The sequence below is a fragment of the Anolis sagrei genome, chromosome 3 (assembly GCF_037176765.1).
Source record: "Anolis sagrei isolate rAnoSag1 chromosome 3, rAnoSag1.mat, whole genome shotgun sequence".
Lineage (NCBI taxonomy): Eukaryota > Metazoa > Chordata > Lepidosauria > Squamata > Dactyloidae > Anolis > Anolis sagrei.
This window is the reverse complement of record NC_090023.1, coordinates 80368520-80387198: the sequence shown is the minus strand read 5'-3', so window position 1 is coordinate 80387198 and position 18679 is coordinate 80368520. Positions and strand designations below refer to the sequence as shown.

Genomic DNA, 18679 nt, shown 5'->3' with positions numbered 1-18679 from the left:
ACGCTTTCTGGCATGTGATGGGCAAGTGGGTGATGTGGGTAACGTGGGATGCTGGGTGGTGGATTCAGCCCGCTGCCCCACAATTTGCCCCACTGTCCATTGATTCCCCCACTGTCCCTCACATCAAGGACCTCCATGTGATGAGATCCTAAGGCATATGTCATTGTGCCAGTACCATATTAGTCAGAAGTGGATACTAGGCTTGGGTAACCACGGAAAAATTTGGTTCTAAACCCGTTTCATTTTTAGGGGGGGGGCTTGCGTTTCGTTTTTTTAAAGAATTCCGAAATTTTCCTTTAAAAATGTTCGAAATATACGAAATGCCGTAAAATTACGAATCGATTCGTTAATGGCGGACGCGATTGCGTAATATGCTAAAAAACCCTCCAGATGGGACAGGGGGAACTTCTGAAGCTTCCCTCTCCCTCTGTTGTTGACTGTTGGTGTGATAATTTATTTTTTATCATTGATAAAGCAAACAACAACTATAAAACTTGCACCAGACATACGGAAATAATTACGAAACAATTACGAAACAATTTTGAAACAATTTTGAACCAATTACGAAACAATTACGAAACAATACGAAATAAATTGGAAAAATTGTTTCGATTTTTAATTACTCCTCACAGTAGTCCTGCATGGCTCAATATTGGATCGTAAGCTAATTTAAATATGAATTAATAACGAATTACGAAATTAACGAACGAAACCGCCCAAGCCTAGTGGATACATATCGCAAAGCGGCACAAACTAGGTTCAAGTAGTTCTAACTATAGCTGCCACCTGATCATACAGGTTAAAACTCAACTCTGTGGCACACTTCAAACTGCAGATCCAGTTCTTCAAAGGGCATATAATTCCATCCAAGGCTATCTGAATTCTAATTTTTAAATCAATACTTCATTTTGTTTGATTTCAGCTCCAATTATACATGATCGTTGACCATGCTGATTAGAGCTAATGGGATATACAGTCTAGGAACATCTGATGGCCTCATGTTTTCCACCTTGTTTTGAAAACAACGGAATATTTGTTAAATGTTAAGTGTTACCACAGGATTCTACCGTATTAGACAGATTATTGGGAATTGTTCTGCCCAAATATTCTCAATGTGAATTTGCTATTTAAACTATCTAAAATGTTTTTCCTGTTCCAAACTTATTTTGGAACCATTATCCTGCACAATCCTGTGTAGAGAATAGACTTAAATTTTATTATGTTTAGAATGCATAACAATTATTATTATTATTATTATTTTCCTTCTTACCTGCTTCACAGCTCAAGGTAGAGTACAACACAGTCAAAACATATATACCAAAATAGGTGGTACAAAGATTAAATAAGTGCAAAAAATTAACAAAAATTTAGTATTTCAGTGCATCTGTTCTAATGTTTACTGTGACACAATTCTCACAGCTTTCAATAATTCTAATTAAGTATGAATTGTAATCTTAGAAAAGGTCCATGCTGTTTAATGTCCTGATAGAACAATATGCTGTTATGTATTATGTTTTTAAAAAAAGATTAAAATCAGGACTACTTGCAATCACTGTTTCATTATTACCCTCAATTAAATGCACAACTAAAATACATATTAAATTACATAGCCTTTGAAGTTTCAAATTACAGTCAATAGTAAAAACAATAGAACAATAGATCTAGGAATCTAACCGTTAATTCTACTCAGTTTTTCCCCTAAATTAAAAAATCCTCAGAGTAGCAAAAGAGCAGTCAGAAACATTCCCAAATTGACATTTAAGAAAAGTAGCCATTTCACCATGGAAATAAACTCCCTGGGTTACACTGTCTACAGTTCCATTTTATAAATACTGATTGTTTTAATAAACCCAAAAATGAGGCAAGAATTGTACTGTGTCAGTGAACTATGTCAGCTAAATGCCATCTCAAATATTGTAACAGTGATTAGTTTAGAGCTTAAGTTGCATACACAACTAGATAAAGCCAGATCCCAAAGATGAAGCAATTACCACCCTCAACTGATTAGTAATTGCACAGAGACATTAATCTTTTAGTACAGCATAGCTCTCTATTCATTTGCATAAATGCTAGCTCCACTTTTAAATTCATTTCACTCTGTGAGATTTTGTTCATATGTAAATCTAGCTTTATGCAGATAAACATATTTTAATGTTACTGTAGTAATGAATTTACTTTTGCTAACTTTTATTTGCACTGTACAGTACAAGATGCTTAATGGAATCAGGAATTCTCTGTGCCTGTTCATGTTGGACACAGACAGGTTTTTACCTAGCTTTCTTAAAGCTGTACTTCCTAAGTGTTTTATGATGTGGTGTCAAAAGTCAAGTTTTAAATCAGTAAATCCCTAAAATAAGAAAGGAATTGCACTGTATTCTCTGCATCAGAAGCGTTCAGCTTTTGTAATCATGAAGTTTGGCCTAAATGGAAAGAAGTATTTCCTTTCTGTTCCTTAGCCAGAAAGTGGAAAGAAGACTGCAAATAAATTCAGTTATTTATGCTAGGGAGAATAAAATATCCACAATGGTTAGTATTAATGCACTCGCCTATGGATTCTCTGAAATGCTACTAGAGCTCATGGTTCGGAATGAATGTCAAGTGCATTCTGTTCCAGACCTCTTACTGAAGCAAACAAAAAAAAACATGCAATGCACTTCAAATGTTTTCTCACTAGTGTTTGGGCATGGAAAACCTTACTTATATCTCCTTTCTGACTCTTTTGGGACAATATAACTCTTGGTTGAACTTGGTAAAAAGAAATGATTTACACCAAGTATTGCAATACTTGGTGCAAATGCCTTCCAATTAGAACAATGAGATTCATCCCAATATATTCCAGGAAAAATGCTGATCATAGCAATTACCTTGTCAAGATCTCCCACTCTGTGCATGTATATAGATGATAATACATTAGGAGATGATGTTAAAGATTAAATAAAAATTGTGTGTGCTTCTTTAACAGCATCTGAGTAGGTTTAATCGAATTCAAACAGCTTCAGATTCAAATGACAACTTCAAGAAGCCTTAAAATTATGACACATGTGCAGCACACACATAATAAGAACATATGAACACTGATATACTCTGCAGAAAACATGAGGCATATCCCACACATTCTCCACAGAAAGGAGTCAATGTTATCTGAAATCAAAGCAACTTTAGGCAGCATCTATTCAAACTATTAAAATACATTTCTAGTGATCTGTGTTCTAATACAACAAAATGGAAGTAAGGACATGAATTATCCTTTTAAAAAAAGGGCCTGTTATAGCACATGTAAAAACAAAATAATCCAATGTAATCTGAATAGATGCTAACAAAAATTTGCAATTGATCTTTCTACAATCAAACCAGGCTTACTGTCTGATGGCATAACATTAAACAATTAGAAGTATGGAACAAATACAGGAGGAAGTTAATAAGGGAGGGGTCAATTATAATCCCAATAGTGATGGAAAAGAAGTTTCCAAAAAATCTAAAAAAAGTAATGGACAAAAAGGTAAGGGAAATAAATTTAGATAGGATAGGGGACTGGATGAAGGTGGGATGAAGAAGGAAATGATGTTGGAAGAGTTTAAAGAAATAAAATTGTCATGGTTCCATTGTATACAATTAGAACAATGGCTTAAAAATTGGGAAAAAAATAATAGAAATGGAAGCCAACTTAATCAATTTGAACAAATAATACAGAAGGGAAGGGCTGTAGAAGAACATGAAAATTTGAGAGGTATAATTAGCAAAATTTATAAGATATTAATTGAACTGAATGAGGGAAAAATAAAAAAGAATACCCTTAAAGAGATTTGGGAAGAAGATTTAGGGATAAAAACAAGTGAAACAGAGTGGCAACAATTGTGGGGACAAAGACATTTAAAAAATCTATCAATACGGGCTAAAGAAAATTATTACAAGTTAATATGGAAGTGGTATCTGACACCAGTAAGAATAGCATATATGGATAAAAATAATTCAAAAAATTGTTGGAGATGGTGTCAAGAACCAGGAACATATATACACATGTGGCGGCAATGTAAATATGTAAATAACTTTTGGGAGAAAGTATTTAGAGAAATAGAAGTTATAATGAATATGAAAATTGATAAAAGTCCTAGTATAGCTTTATTATCATTATATAATAATAAGCAATTGAAAAAGGAGGATAAAGAAGCGATAACAAACTTATTAACAATAGCAAGATTGCTCATAGCAAGGAATTGGAAAAAAGAAATGAATATACAAATAGAGGAGTGGTATAAGGAAGCATGGAAATTAGCAATAAATGATAAGCTGACATGTATATTAAAGGTTAAAAAAGGTATATGGAAACAAAGCGACTTTGATGCTGTATGGGGAAAATTTGTTGTAAATGGTTTAAAAAACAAGGAAGGAAAGTTACCGTCACAAGAAGAAATGAGATTTTGGACAGATGATATGTAAAAATTGTGGCTTGAGATGGGTGGAGGGGAGCACTGTGGTGAAAATAAAAAGGGGGGAAATGTTTAAGCAAAACAATAAAATAACATGTTAAAGAGTGTGTTGTACAAAATGTAACAGTAATAACAAATGTATAACAAATGTAGCAATTGTGATAAACCAATAAAAATATTATTAAAAAAACATTAAACAATGAATATAATGTATATGATAGCAATTTATTTATTTATTTGCTGCATTTATATTCTGCCCTTCTCACCCCAAAGGGTACTCAAGGCAGATCACAGAACACATATATCGCACACATTCAATGCCATTAAACAGATAGGAGAGACAACAGATAGAGGTGTGTGTGTGTGTGTATATATATATATATATATACACATTTTCCCAACTTCAGCATCCTGGAGGTTGTACTCGATTCTGGCCACAGAGGGGTGCTGTCATTCCATCCTCTATGTCAAAGAACCCTTGATCACAGACTTCCTCCTTTCCTTTGATCGCCGGCATTTTCTGATATTTCCTTTTTTATGATGCCATAAAATACCTCCCCACTTAAGCAGTATCTAATTTATCTACTCATTGCTGTTTTTGAACTACTTAGGTGGACAGTGATCTGGGCTGAAGGTTGGGCACTCACCCTGATCCGGGCTTCAAACTACCAACCTTTCAATTGATAAGATCTGTTTCAGCTGGTGATTAACTAGCTGTATAAACTCCAGCCCTATCTATGTATTTGAGGTGAACAGATTTCTAGCAAAACACACCAAAAGTCTAGAAGCCATTTCTTCAGGGACCTTACAAAATAAATTATGTGCAACATTACCATTACAACACAGATAGTGTCTACTCTTGTTAAAGGAACATGTCCCTGAACAGAAATACACTTTTCCATTTCAGGATATCATATGCAGAGATTTATGTTCAAGTAAATTGTTCTTGAAGGGAAAAAACCAAATTGAAACAAAATGTTTGTACAAACTTCACTTTTTCAGAATATGTAAAATAACTATACAGTTAACCAATTAAATATAAATTTGACTGAGATCAGCGTGCTGCTTTTATGCACCTTAAAGGGTTTTTTTTTGTGTGTGTGTATGTATATATATACACACACACACACAATTACAGCAACCCTAAGGAAAAGGTATCATGGGATTTCCTTAGCAATGTTTGTTCCGAGTCCTCCTATGGATTCCTTCACCAGGGATTCAAAACGTGGTTTCTCAATATTCAAACCACTAAAAAAGTATCCTATCAATGTGTGTGTAAGTCTAAACATAGCTGGTGTGATTAATCCACAGTTCACTTTAAGTAATGTAGCATCATCATCATTAGTGATCTTTCGTGTCCAAGGCTGATTGCCTTTCGAGTGTAGGGTCTTGGTGATGGGTCTGTAGGTAACCATATAGAGGCTAATCTTGTCCTGCATGTTCTTTCACAGTCAGGGCATTGTTTTCCAGATGAACGGTGATCCCAGTCAGGGTTGGCTTGACATGCGTTTCTCTTGACACGTTTATCCCTTTTGCCCTCCATTTGTGCCTCTTCAAATTTAACAGCACTGTTCGTAACAGCTGATCTCCAGTTAGAATGCTCAAGGGCCAGAGCTTCATAGTTCTCAGCATCTAAACTACAGTTCTTAAGATTAGCATTAAGCCCATCTTAATTCTCTTTTCCTGTCCACCAATATTCCATTTTTCATACTTGAGTTGAGAGTATAGTAACTGCTTTTGGCGACAGTGATCTGGCATTCCAACAAAGTAGCCAGTCCAGCAAAGTTGATAATGCAGGATATTCGCTTCACTGCTGGTGGTCTTTGCTTCTTCCAGAATGTTGACATTTAGCTGCCTGTCTTCCCAAGAGATTCGCAGAAATTATTGGAGGCAATGCTGATAGAATCATTCCAGAAGTTGAGTGTGACATCTGTAGACAATCCACATTTCACAGGCATATAACAAGATTGGGATGATAATGGCTTCATAAACAAACATCTTGGTATCCTATGAATGTCCCGATCCTCAAACACTCTCTGCTTCATTCAGAAAAATGTTGTACTCGCAGATCTAAGAAAATGTTGTATTTCAGTGTCAATGTTGACTTTTGTGGAGAGGTGGCTACTACGGTAGCAGAAATGGTCAACATGTTCTAACATTACACCATTAAGCTGTATTTTTGGCATTTCAAGGGGATTGTGTGGTGCCAATACTACTACTAATAATAATAATAATAATAATAATAATAATAATTTTATTTATATACCACTCCATCTCCCCAAGGGGATTCAGAGTGGTTCCCACATAACATCACAAAACATACAGAGTAAAAACAACATAACCATAAGATTAACAAATAAAATATAAGCATAAAAATTGTCGCCATAACACACAAATATTAAAAGTAATCTTACCTTTTCAAGGCAATTAAAAATTTAAAAGGCCTGGCCAAGATTTGTGCAAGCCCAAAAATTCTTGGGGGCCCGGGAATTAAGTGCAATGCTATGGCAGGCAACAATAATATTAGGTACGGGTCTGTGGCTGTTCATTCCGGGGCCGATTAGAGGAAAGAATCTGGGTAACTGGTAGGAAGAATAAGGCTGTATTAGAAAATGTGTGGGGCTAAGTTAGAACTGGTCATTTTCAAAGGCTTGTTGAAACCACCAGGCCTTCAAGCTCTTACGAAAGGAGGGGAGGGATGGGGCCTGTCTTATTTCCTTTGAAAGGGCATTCCAGAGATGACGGGGCCACCACTGAGAAGGTCCTCTCTCTCGTCCCCACCGACTGTGCTTGAGACGGTAGTGGGACCGGGAGGAGGGCCTCCCCAGAAGATCTTAGAGCTCCTACTAAAGTGCCTACTGAAAGAGCACTTTGGTTTTCTTGATGTTCAGTGAGAGGCCGAACTTTTCATATGCTTCTGCAAAGGTGATTAGTAGGGCTTGTAGGTCTTCTTCTGAATGAGCACAGACTAAATTATCATCAGCATATTAGAGTTCTATAACATATGTTGTTGTGACCTTGGTTTTGGCTTTCAGTCTGCTGAGCTATATAGCTTGCCATCTGTCTAATAGATTATTTCCATGCCGGTAGGAAGCTTCCCATCAAGAAGGTGCAGTATCATAGCGATAAAGATAGAGCATATGGTTGAGGCAATAACACATCCCTGTTTGACACCTGATTCCACCTTAAATTGGTCACTTTGGGAGCCATTGCTATCCAAGACTGTTGCAATCATGTCATCATGGAGGAACCACAGGATGTTCACAAATTTGTCAGGATATCCAGTTTTTTGGAGGACGGTTCAGAGAGCACTGCAATTCACTGTGTTGAATGATTAATGTAGCTTAACTCTTATAAAAAAGGAACAATTCCTTCTCTGAGTAAAATGGCAAATTCTGTCTTGGAAGAACCTAAAAGATGCTGGAGCTGTCCCCTTTCCATAGAATAATCCTTAACTTTCCTATGTTTCATATCAAAATCCATAATTTGGGTCCCAAAACCTTCCTTTGACTTATATTAGAGGTTGACTTATACACTTATACAGTATATATTTGCTATATACAGTATGTCAACATGGAATGGAAAGCATTGCTTCCTAAATGGTATTGCTTCCTAGAAGAATTCTGCTCTTCTCCCCTTACTTCAGTTCCCAAATTTCTAGTATTGCAGAGATTAAGACCTACAACTCTTACACCTGCTATGTTTACACTGCATTAGTAACTTTGCATCGTTTTCGTTGGATATCTACATTTTATTTCTAAACATTTGGTTGAAATTTTAACATGCTGCAATCCTAGAAATGTAAGGATCAAGAGAAAACTTCATTGAGAGGCAAGAATTTTTATGGGAGAGAGGGATTCTCCCATCCCCATTTCCGTTTCCACACTTTACCCTTTCTGTCACCACTCCATTTAAAACTACATCCTCATTGCTACTCCACCTGCAGACATGGTCCATATAATATAAATCTTCTTGTCCATGGAGAACAAGGTCTGAAATTGACAAATCTCAACTGTCCCTTTATTTTGTTATTTCTGTCAATCAAAATCAGTTTGAGCAGGGGAAGAGCGAGAAGGAGAAGACAGCTGAAACTTTTCTCCTTGAAGCTGCTTTCTTCTATCTTTTTGGACTAAAGCTAATCATTAATTAAATGTGTTCTCTCCTTATGAAAACTTTTTATTTGGAGATGAGAATGTGCAGCCACAAATTTGGGAGGAGATAATGAATAAAGCCTTAGAACTGAAAGCATTTAACAAGGGTTGTTAGTACTGTTTTGCTTTAATTGTACTATGTAATTTTTTAAAAACTTATTTTAGTTTTTGCAGTACAATACAAAACTTTATTATAGTCACTGACCTGCACAAAGTGGGGCACAAGTGCCCTGGGAAGGGAAACAAGGGTTAGTAGTTATTGTCATAGCTATTTAAATAATAACCAATATGAATAATATCCTTGCCAGAGTAATACGGAATACGTTTTTAAAAGCATTCTGATAAACATTCTTTTAAAACTAATATAACAATACTATTGGGTCCCTGTTGGCACAGCAGATTAAACCACTGAGCTCCTGAACTTGCTGGCCAAAAGTCTGGCAGTCCGAATCCGGGGAGTAGGGGAGCTCCCTCTGTTAGTGCAGTTCCTGCCAACCTAGTAGTTAAAAAATACAAATGTGACTAAATAGGTACCACTTCTGCAGAAAGGTAACAGCGCTCCATACAGTCATGCTGGCCACATGACCTTGGAGGTGTCTATGGACAATGTCAGCTCTTCGGCTTAGAAATTGAGATTAGGACCACTCCCCAGAGTCAGACACTATGAGACTTAATGTCAGGGAAAACCCTTATATTTCCCTTTTAACAAAAGTATCAAAATAAATAAATTATTTGTTCAGGAGATTTATTAGACCAAAGCTAGGTTGCATACATACTCCTTCCCCCTGCAATTAAGATCTAGAGGAAATTGTAGTCCTTGGGGCTAGTCTCAGGGCTAGTCTCAGGGCTTTTGTCCTCTCTAGGAGCCACGCAGCTGGAGGGTTGACAGCTCAGCCTTCCATATGGATAGCTAGCCTGAGAGCAATGTGGATTTAAGTTGGGTTTCTCTCAGGGTCTATAGTATTCTTGCCCAAGGGAAGGTAAGGAAGATGTCTAGGTGAAACAATCAGCCCTAGCTGCTCCCACACTGGTTGCTCTTTTTCATTTTTTTTCACATCACTAAACTTATGTGTGGTCTCATTATTCCATTGGTTGGTCAATTTATTGCCATGGAAATTAGATGAAATCCTGACTTGAATGATAAAATATAAAACATTTTGTTTTCATAATTATGACGAATGAAAAGATGTAATACTAGTAGGTCTCTTTTTAACAAAATGTAGTTATGTATACAGTACAGAACTGAAACAAAAATTTTGACTATATATTCTACAGCAGAACCTGTAGAATATATTTTACTCTGCAAGTATCTTGACTCAACAAAACTGCTCCAAGCTAGCAAAGCATCATATGCTTCATACCAGGGGAAAAAACCCTTTTTTCTCTAACACCCCACTGCTCTGAATGGTTAGTATGCCAATCAGTTGCCATACCGTGCCAACACTAGGCTGTAGTGAGAGATGCTTTGGGCTCCACGGTTGGGAACCTGAAAATAGATATACAGCAATTGTGAAGAACTACTTCAAGAACTTTCTGCTTGGGAACCATCTATGCTCCACTCATTAAGATTTGCTTTCCATACTGATAAAATTACACACATACTACATCCAGACATATTTATGTTACGCTGCTATGGAGTTCAGGTAAGTTTGTTATGCAAGGACTTTTTTGATGCTTGAAAATGGATAAACAATATAAATGAGAAAACTTTCTCAATTTAATTGCTTTGGATCCAGTATAAAATATCTTGGGTCTTCCTCAGATGCTGTGTCCCTTTCATTTCTATACACTTAAAAGCAGCATCACACAGAGAGCATCAGATGATGCAAGAGAATTATGTGGGTTTCCTCTGTTACTCCATTTTTGAAGTGTATAGAAATGAGAGGTTTAAAGACAGGCAAGCATAGACTCCAGCAGTCTCCTGTGCACAGAAACTACAAAAAGCAGGCAATATTATGTGGGACGGGAAATGCTGTATTTCTCCATCTTAGCTTTTTTGTGAAACAGGAGGAGGTGATCCAGTATGATCGGGTGAATAAATTAGCCAGTTCCTTCACAGATGGAATGTGAGGCAAAGAAGAAGATTGCGAATGCTCCCCTGTGGCATGAGATCCTTAGATTTCATACATGAAGTTTAGAAGGAAGAGATTTTATGAAAGAAAAGGTGACTGATTTAACAATCCATGTTTCTAAATACTCTGTATTCTATAAAGCTAGTTGACAAAATATTTGTTGTTGTTTGCTGTCAAGTTGGCTTCTTCATGAAGAAAATTAACAAATGAGTCACTTCTATGAGTTTCAGCAGCACTGCTCAGATCTTCCAAATTTTAGGGCCATGGTTTCCTATGTTAAATTAATTCATTCAGAGTGTGGGTTTCCTCTCTTTTCCTACTGCCTTCTGCCTTACCAAACATTGTTGTCTTGTTAAAAATAAGGTTCTATAAAAATAATAGCTAGGTTGATAACATTTTACTCCATAGGACCAAAATTTGCTGTGAAATAGATCTCATCATCTTAATCAAAGAATTTTGTCTATGATCTATATCTTACGTGTTTTAACCTATGCATTTTATTGTATGCATATTACAGTGATGTGGTTTGACTGTGACATGCTTCACCTTGAGGCATGAAGAGAGGCAGGTAACAAATTCAGAACAAAATTCTGAATTTAGGCTCAATAAATTTCCCTAGTTTATAGTATATGTTCTATTGCTTGATAATGGAAACTGTTACTTTGATGTTCCCTTATTTGCACTAGCAGCTGAGAAACAGAGAGCTAAAATTGTTGTTCCACTCTGAATATTTTTGTTTACTATATCTGCCAATAATAAAATTGATACTAGAACAACAGTCACAACCAAATGATAAAATTGTGTGCAGAAACTGACACAAAATAGAAATCTGGGTATTCAACTGCTGTGCCTTAATCAAAAATATTCACAGTGTGCTTTCTTCTTATTCCTGTTTGATGAATTCTATTAACATGCATAAAAGTTACCACTGAAAAATGTATATAAATATCTTAAGACAGATAAGAATTATTTTCAACTTAAATGCGTTCACCATTCATTAAACTGTGGAATGACCTGCTGGAAGGGATCCAAGAGCAAAATGAACTGTCAGAATTTAAAATATAAATAAAGTCCCATCTCTTCCGGCAGGCCTACCCAGTCAATTTAAACTATGGATTTAAATTTACATTCTATTATTTTAATAATATTTTATTTTAATGTATTTTAATCTTTGTACCATGTATTTGAATAGGAACCATATCACTTGGCTTGGCTTCTGGAGAGGAGGGGGGCAGCAGGGTGAATCTGTCACTCCATGCACAGCTCCTTCTCAATGATGCTTTCTCATCAAAAGGCATCCCATGTCAGGGTGAAAGCATCCAGTGACGCTTTCACCTCGGTTAGGGGTGGGGCCTATGCAAGAAGTTACACGACCCCAGGCAGGGTGAAGACATCCTAGGATGCTGACTTCACCCCATCCGATGTGGTCATATCTATATCTTATGTGTTTTAACCATTGCATTTTATTGTATGTATATTATGGTGATGTGGTTTGACTGTTGTGCTTCACTTTGAGGCATGAAGAGAGGCAGGTAACAAATAACATTTATTATTGTTGTTGTTGTGCACACAACAAATAACATTTGTTGTTATTATTATTTGAAAATTATTAAACTGTATTGCATATTTGAATCTGATTCAAATGTCTTTATTCCACTTTACAATGACAAAGCAGCTATTAAGGAAGATTTGCCTATGCTATTCCTGCTGCCAGTGTTATCTTACAGCATTCATACATTAACTCACTTAAATGTCAGACTACACAATTTCATGCATTGCTTTGGCTGGACAGAATGTTAACCTTTGAACTGCATACAGTAAGGACTGTTAATAAATGAATTTATTGAACTGTAAGGGCTATTAACAAGTGGGTCTCTTTGAGATCTGTTATTCATAGGGTCACCATGTGTCAAAGCTAACTTGACAGCACATAATAGCAATAAAATTTACAATCCTGAAGAATAACTACAATTTTTAAAAATTGTAGCATGGGCTATAATATGATCAACGGGCCCATTACATTACCACAGTGATGTGGGAACTGCTGATTTATGGCTTTTTTATAGTGTTAGTACATTAACACAGAGAAACTCTAAGATTGCATAAAAAGGAGCTGATAAGGTAGATGTGTGTAAATGAGTAATGTTGTTAAAGATAACACTAGCATAACACCTGAAGAAGGTATAACGAAACAAGGGGAAAAAGCCAGGATACCTTGTTATGTTGCTGTTCCTGGCATTACGAGTTAATGAAGAATCTCCTTTAATTTAGAAGTCGTTATTTTGGAAGCTGAAGTGTTGCTGTTCCTGGCGTTACAAATTAATGAAGAATCTACTTTAATATAGAAGTCGTTATTTTGGAAGCTGGATTTTTTTTTATTACCACTGGTATTGGGCACTAGACCTTTGCCAGCTCCAGGACTTATTAGGACTGGTTGTTTCTATATGCTTTTCTTTATGTCTGTTACTTATTTCGTGAATAGTATATCCTTATTTGAATTATGAGAATTGTATTTTTACTACTGTGAATTTTGAAGTCTTTATGACATAGTAACAAAGCATGAAGTAACTTAATCTGAGGCAGAATTTTGTGAGTCACACACATACATTGTTGTTTTGTTGGTTGTTGCCATAGATACCTGTGCATTACACACTAGCTGATGGCATTGTCAACATTTTAGATATAATTCTGGGATTTCATTTTTCTGGATAAGACATCATATTATTAAGAAAAAATCAGAACAAGAACGTGAATGTTAACGTGAAAATTACATATCTGCTGCAATATGTATATAATAATGAACACAGATGATTCCATCAGAAAACGATCTAGAGCAGTGGTTCTCAATCTTTCTAATGCCACAACCCCTTCATACAGTTCCTCACATTGTGATGACTCCAACCATAAAACTGTTTTTGTTGCTACGTCATAACTGTAATTTTGCTACTCTTATGAATTGTAATGTAAATATCTGATATTTAGGATGTATCTTCATTTACTGGACCTAATATCGCACAGATACCAAATACGCCCAAATTTGAATACTGGTGGGGCTTGATTTTGTCTTTTGGGAGTTGTAGTTGCTGGGATTTATAGTTCACCTACAATCAAAGAGCATTCTGAACTCCACCAATGATGGAATTGAACCAATCTTGGCACACAGAACTTCCATGATCAACAGAAAATACTGGAAAAGTTAGGTGGGCATTGACCTTGAGTTTTGGAGTTGTAGTTCACCTACATTCAGAGAGCACTGTGGGCTCAAACAATGATGGATCTGGATCAAACTTGGCACGAATACTCAATATGCCCAAATGTGAACACTGGTGGAGTTTGGGGAAAATAGACTTTGACCCTTGGGAATTGTAGTTGCTGGGATTTATAGTTCACCTACAATCAAAGAACATTCTGAACCACACCAACGATAGAATTGAACCAAACTTGTTACAGAAGACCAACCTTGAGATTACTAGCACATGCACTTCCACCTTTCCAATTCTAGAAAAGAGTGCATCTAGTGTATCAACCAAAGCTGGTAGTAAGCATTCCTAACCATCACATCTATCTGAGTTGACACTTTGAGAGATGGATTCAAGCGCACTGCCAAGCTATGTACACAGTCTTTCAGTGGGAGTGTAACCACATGCAGAACAGGTTGACCACCCCCATCCCTAGTTTAGGACTCTTAATGGCAAGCACTTCTGGTTTATATGTATTTAATATCAATTTGTTCTTCTTCATTCAGCCTATTACCTCCTCCAAAAGCTAATGGATCCATGCATGGCATCCTCCAGGTGCCAGTGGAAGATCAACTGAGTGTTCCAATCATGAGACTCCTTCAAACATTTAGATTTCTAGTTGTACGTGCAGATCCATTATTCCCTTTCTAATGAGCTGCCTCATTTGCCTGTAAATTGGCAGAAATCACCATGCAAATATATATGTTGGATTCATTAATCCCCACTATTTGAATAAATTAACTACTGAATTTAACCACAATAAAAGTGAAATACTGTACCTGTGATAATAACATCTACCATTACATCTTCATATGTAGGATTCTTGAAGGTTATGATGATTGAGGAATGGTGACCAACACAAGAACTTACACTAGCTGGAGCCAGTGGCTGAGGAATCAGACCAACACCAGACAAGAAAAATTCCCATTCCTCGAGCTGCAGAAAAAATAGAAATGTTGCCATTTTAAGTAGAAAATTTCAACATAATCCTTTTTCTATACTTTTGGACATTTGAAATTTAAATTAAAGAATAATAGCCCCAAGTGGCACTGGTACACACACACAAAAAAAACTCTGCTAGAAAGGTAGAGATCTGTGGATTTTTTTCATGTTTAATATGCAATGTTCTATATATGCATCAAAATATTACAAAAAACGTTATGGTTCAGTTTTCAATCTTACTTATTTGAATTGTGCTTTTCCCACCTCTACTGTTGACATAAGAAATACATAACAAAGTGTGTCAGCTTAATTTGTTCAAAACAGCCATATCAAAAGGTAAGAAATATTACAACAGGTGTAAAAAAACCCCACAGTACTATAACTTGAAATTGTTCTCTAGATATGCTACTCTACAGCGATTATAAATGACAATGTAAGTGTTTCTTGTTAAAAAATCCAGAACAGCTGGGATGCCTACACAACATGCAATTTGGTTTAAAAACCAATTTGATAATTCAGAAAATAGCCAGATTAACCTCAGACTAATTCACAATTCAACCTGGATCAAAATCCAAATCATGTTTTGGTAATCCAAGTTGTTTTTGTCCAAATTGGATGACATTTTCAGATATACGTAGTAGTCCCTTTGCATGTGGATTTATATCTGACAAATATTAAACAAATAGATGAAAGGTTTACACGATATGCATTTATACTGTTTAAAAGAAAGAAACTGCTAATATTTTATGTTATTTTACAGAACTGAATAAGATCTTCTGAAAAACATCCTTTAAGAAATAACATTTTTACAAGATTTTAGTAAAGAGACACAAGGAGACAAGTGCAGGAGTAATCTCTATGATTTGATAGTTTCCTTTTTTTTTACAGAGACACCATTAAAACTTCTATTCTCTGTTGGCTATAAATCATTAAGAATGCTTCTAGGCATTTTCTGCCCCAGCTTCAATCCATTTAATATGAGTTCAGCTTTAATCCTGATATTCACTAGATCTCTCTGGATCAGTCTACTTCAATCTGGAATTTGCCAAATACAAAGCATACTCCTATAAATATACATAATACAGTTTCATTACTTACTTAAGAACTGAGATTTTCTAGGGACATACATGCAACAGTCCTTCTTAGGAAATAAGCCCCACAAAACACAGTGACACTTAGAGTAGAAATACAATGATATTAGTTTGTTAGTTCAAAGACAGGAAATAATACAAGTGACCAAACTGAAAGCATACCAAGAAAGTAGATAAAAAATAATTCAAGACCTGAATAAAAATATGATGTGCAAGACAGCAATACTAACAATTCCAGTTAAAAAAATTTACATAGACAACAACCAGTGCTGAAATAATGCTGTCAGACTTATATTTGTAAAAACAAAAAAAGCTGAATATCTCATACCTGCTATCTTTAAGTGGCAATTAATTAACTAACCAAGTGTTAATTAGGGGAAGGAAAACCAGTATTTTGACTAGTATATTGACTTCTTCTGCTTACTTTTTTTTGAAGTTCCTATATTTTTGAGAAGATGCATTATTCAAAGGTGCATATTAAGCAGAATATTTTGGAAAGAATCTATGCAAAGTACACATGACAGGATCAACAGATCCATTTCACTTCTACCTTTTCGCAGTACTATTAGTTTCATTCCATTATCTACTTATGTTACCAGTTTGCTGAGAGAACTAGGCAATATCAATATATTAACATTTGGAGTAAACATTACATTCAACCTGACATTTCGGTTGTGCTGTTCCAACAAAATTAATTTAGGTGATAAAAAACAAGAGCAAAATGATTACAGCTTGAGTTCAAATTCATATCACACAGAATTCGTTGCACAGCTCGAAAGCAGAAACAAAGGAAGCAGATAATAACCCACAGTAGTTTCTCTCAATTCAGAAATGAAGCACAATCAGAAATAGTTACTGCTTGTTGTATAAAGTGCTACCATTAGCTGATTTTAGATTAGTCTGCTCTTCAGCTATGAGATGGATTAAAGTATTGGTGTAGAAGCATTTAATCACTGAAATCAAGGAAAGAAAATCAATGTCATTTTTAAGGTTTAAGTTTTGCTGTGCTTTCTATATACATTGTAAAAAAGTCTCTGAAGGTCTTTGTCATAAATCTCAGCATTACCTTGGTGCAAATAAGAAAAGAGTGAAATATTCTCAGGATACTTTTTACCAATATGATCACAGTCTAGTATCATTGCCTTTAGAAATGCAGTGGACAAGTTGGCTTCAAATGATTTAGGGATGAAAAGAGCAAAGACAAGTCACAAAGGTTATGGCAAAACACTGAAAAGGTTGATAGGACTGGACATTGCAAGTGAAAGGATGAGATATTGATTAAAGGTTTGGCTGAGATAAAATCTTGGAGATTTGCCACTAGTTGACAGGATAGGGACAAGTCAAGAAAAAATAAGCATCAAGTCCCCAGAACTCAATTTCAACCTGAAACATTTCTGTGAATTATTTACGTATTTCATTGGTTTGGTATTTTATAAAGAACCAAACTTTTAATTTATTGACCAGAGTTCTGTGAACTATTACGGTTTTAGAGAGAGTAATAACATTTTATCCTCTAAAACTGTCCTTGAGGTTTATACATATAAAAAAATGCTAGCACTTTGCTTTACTTTTTTCTCCTTTTCCAGTAAACACAAAAGGACAAAGAAGAATCTAAATAGACTTATTTACAAATTGAATTAACCTTCTGTGGTTAGTTTTTAAGGCAATGTTAACTTCTGATAACAAAATTAAATTTAGGATCTGAGTCCTATCCCGTTTCAAAAAATTGCTGGAGAGAAAAGAGATTTAAAATTAGTGTAAGCATTTTGCATCATTTGAATAGGGGCAAATGGAACCTCGAAGGTTAAAAAAATGAGGTTAAAATATTTTTCAATAAGCTGGGCATGGGAGATAGAACATCATAGGACAAATGACTTAGATTGGGTAATGAGCCCAATCCTATTGTATATGGCCACCAAAAAGCAAACAAAACTCTGGATATTGGACAATTTGTAACTGTAACAAATAAACAGTAAATAAATAATAATAGGAGTGTTAAATATTTCATTTTTAATTTATGTTTCATAAATATTTCATGCAGTTGCATGAATGGTCAACAATAACTTCACTTTACAGGCAATTGTCGAGTTACAAACATCTAACGTACAAATGACTTATAGTTAAGAACAGGATGAGAAACAGGAAGTGAGAGAAATCTAACCCTCAGAAGGGAAATCTACTCCTAAAAGAGTTATCATGGGGCAGGCATGTAGCCGGGGGGACGGGGGACGGGGGACGACGACGGACAGGACTTTAGGGGCTTCAGCCCCCCCCCCCCCGAAATTCTCATGGTGGTCTGCGAAAAGGCCTTACTGGTACATCATTTAAACTGTTATGTTTATTCATATCATAATCTGATCATCATGCTCCATATATCCCATATGCATGGGGGTATTGGGGCAATGATACAAAAGGTTTGCTAGGGTAGACCCCCTTTCACTCAGACTCAGACCCCCCCCCCGAATCAAACTCAGCCCCCCCTCCCCCGAATCAAAATCCTGGCTACGGGCCTGTCATGGGGGAAAGGTGCCTCCACAGAAGCTTTACCACCAATCCTTGTTTCCACAACAAGCCTCTTTTTTTTCAAAATCCAGTTATCATAGGTAAAGAAAGGGAGTTGAAAGCTTATTAACAGAGCAGACAGCAAAACAAATAGTACAGGAGTGTTAACCCTTCCCTATGCTATCCAATGATAGGTAGGTAGGTAGGTAGGTAGGTAGTAGGTTTGGGTGATCAAGAAAAAAAATGGTTCTAAAC

The 18679-nt window shown here is 35.9% G+C and overlaps 1 protein-coding gene across 1 annotated transcript in view; it reads right to left on the bottom strand.

The window, feature by feature from the left end:
- The window catches only part of CFAP47 (cilia and flagella associated protein 47), a 318966-nt gene that overhangs the window by 66459 nt on the left and 233828 nt on the right, over positions 1 to 18679 (bottom strand). Inside the window, exon 56 of the mRNA XM_060767112.2 lies at positions 14669 to 14825. Coding sequence (XP_060623095.2) covers positions 14669 to 14825 — 157 coding nt within the window. The remainder of the gene's footprint in view (positions 1 to 14668; positions 14826 to 18679) is intronic.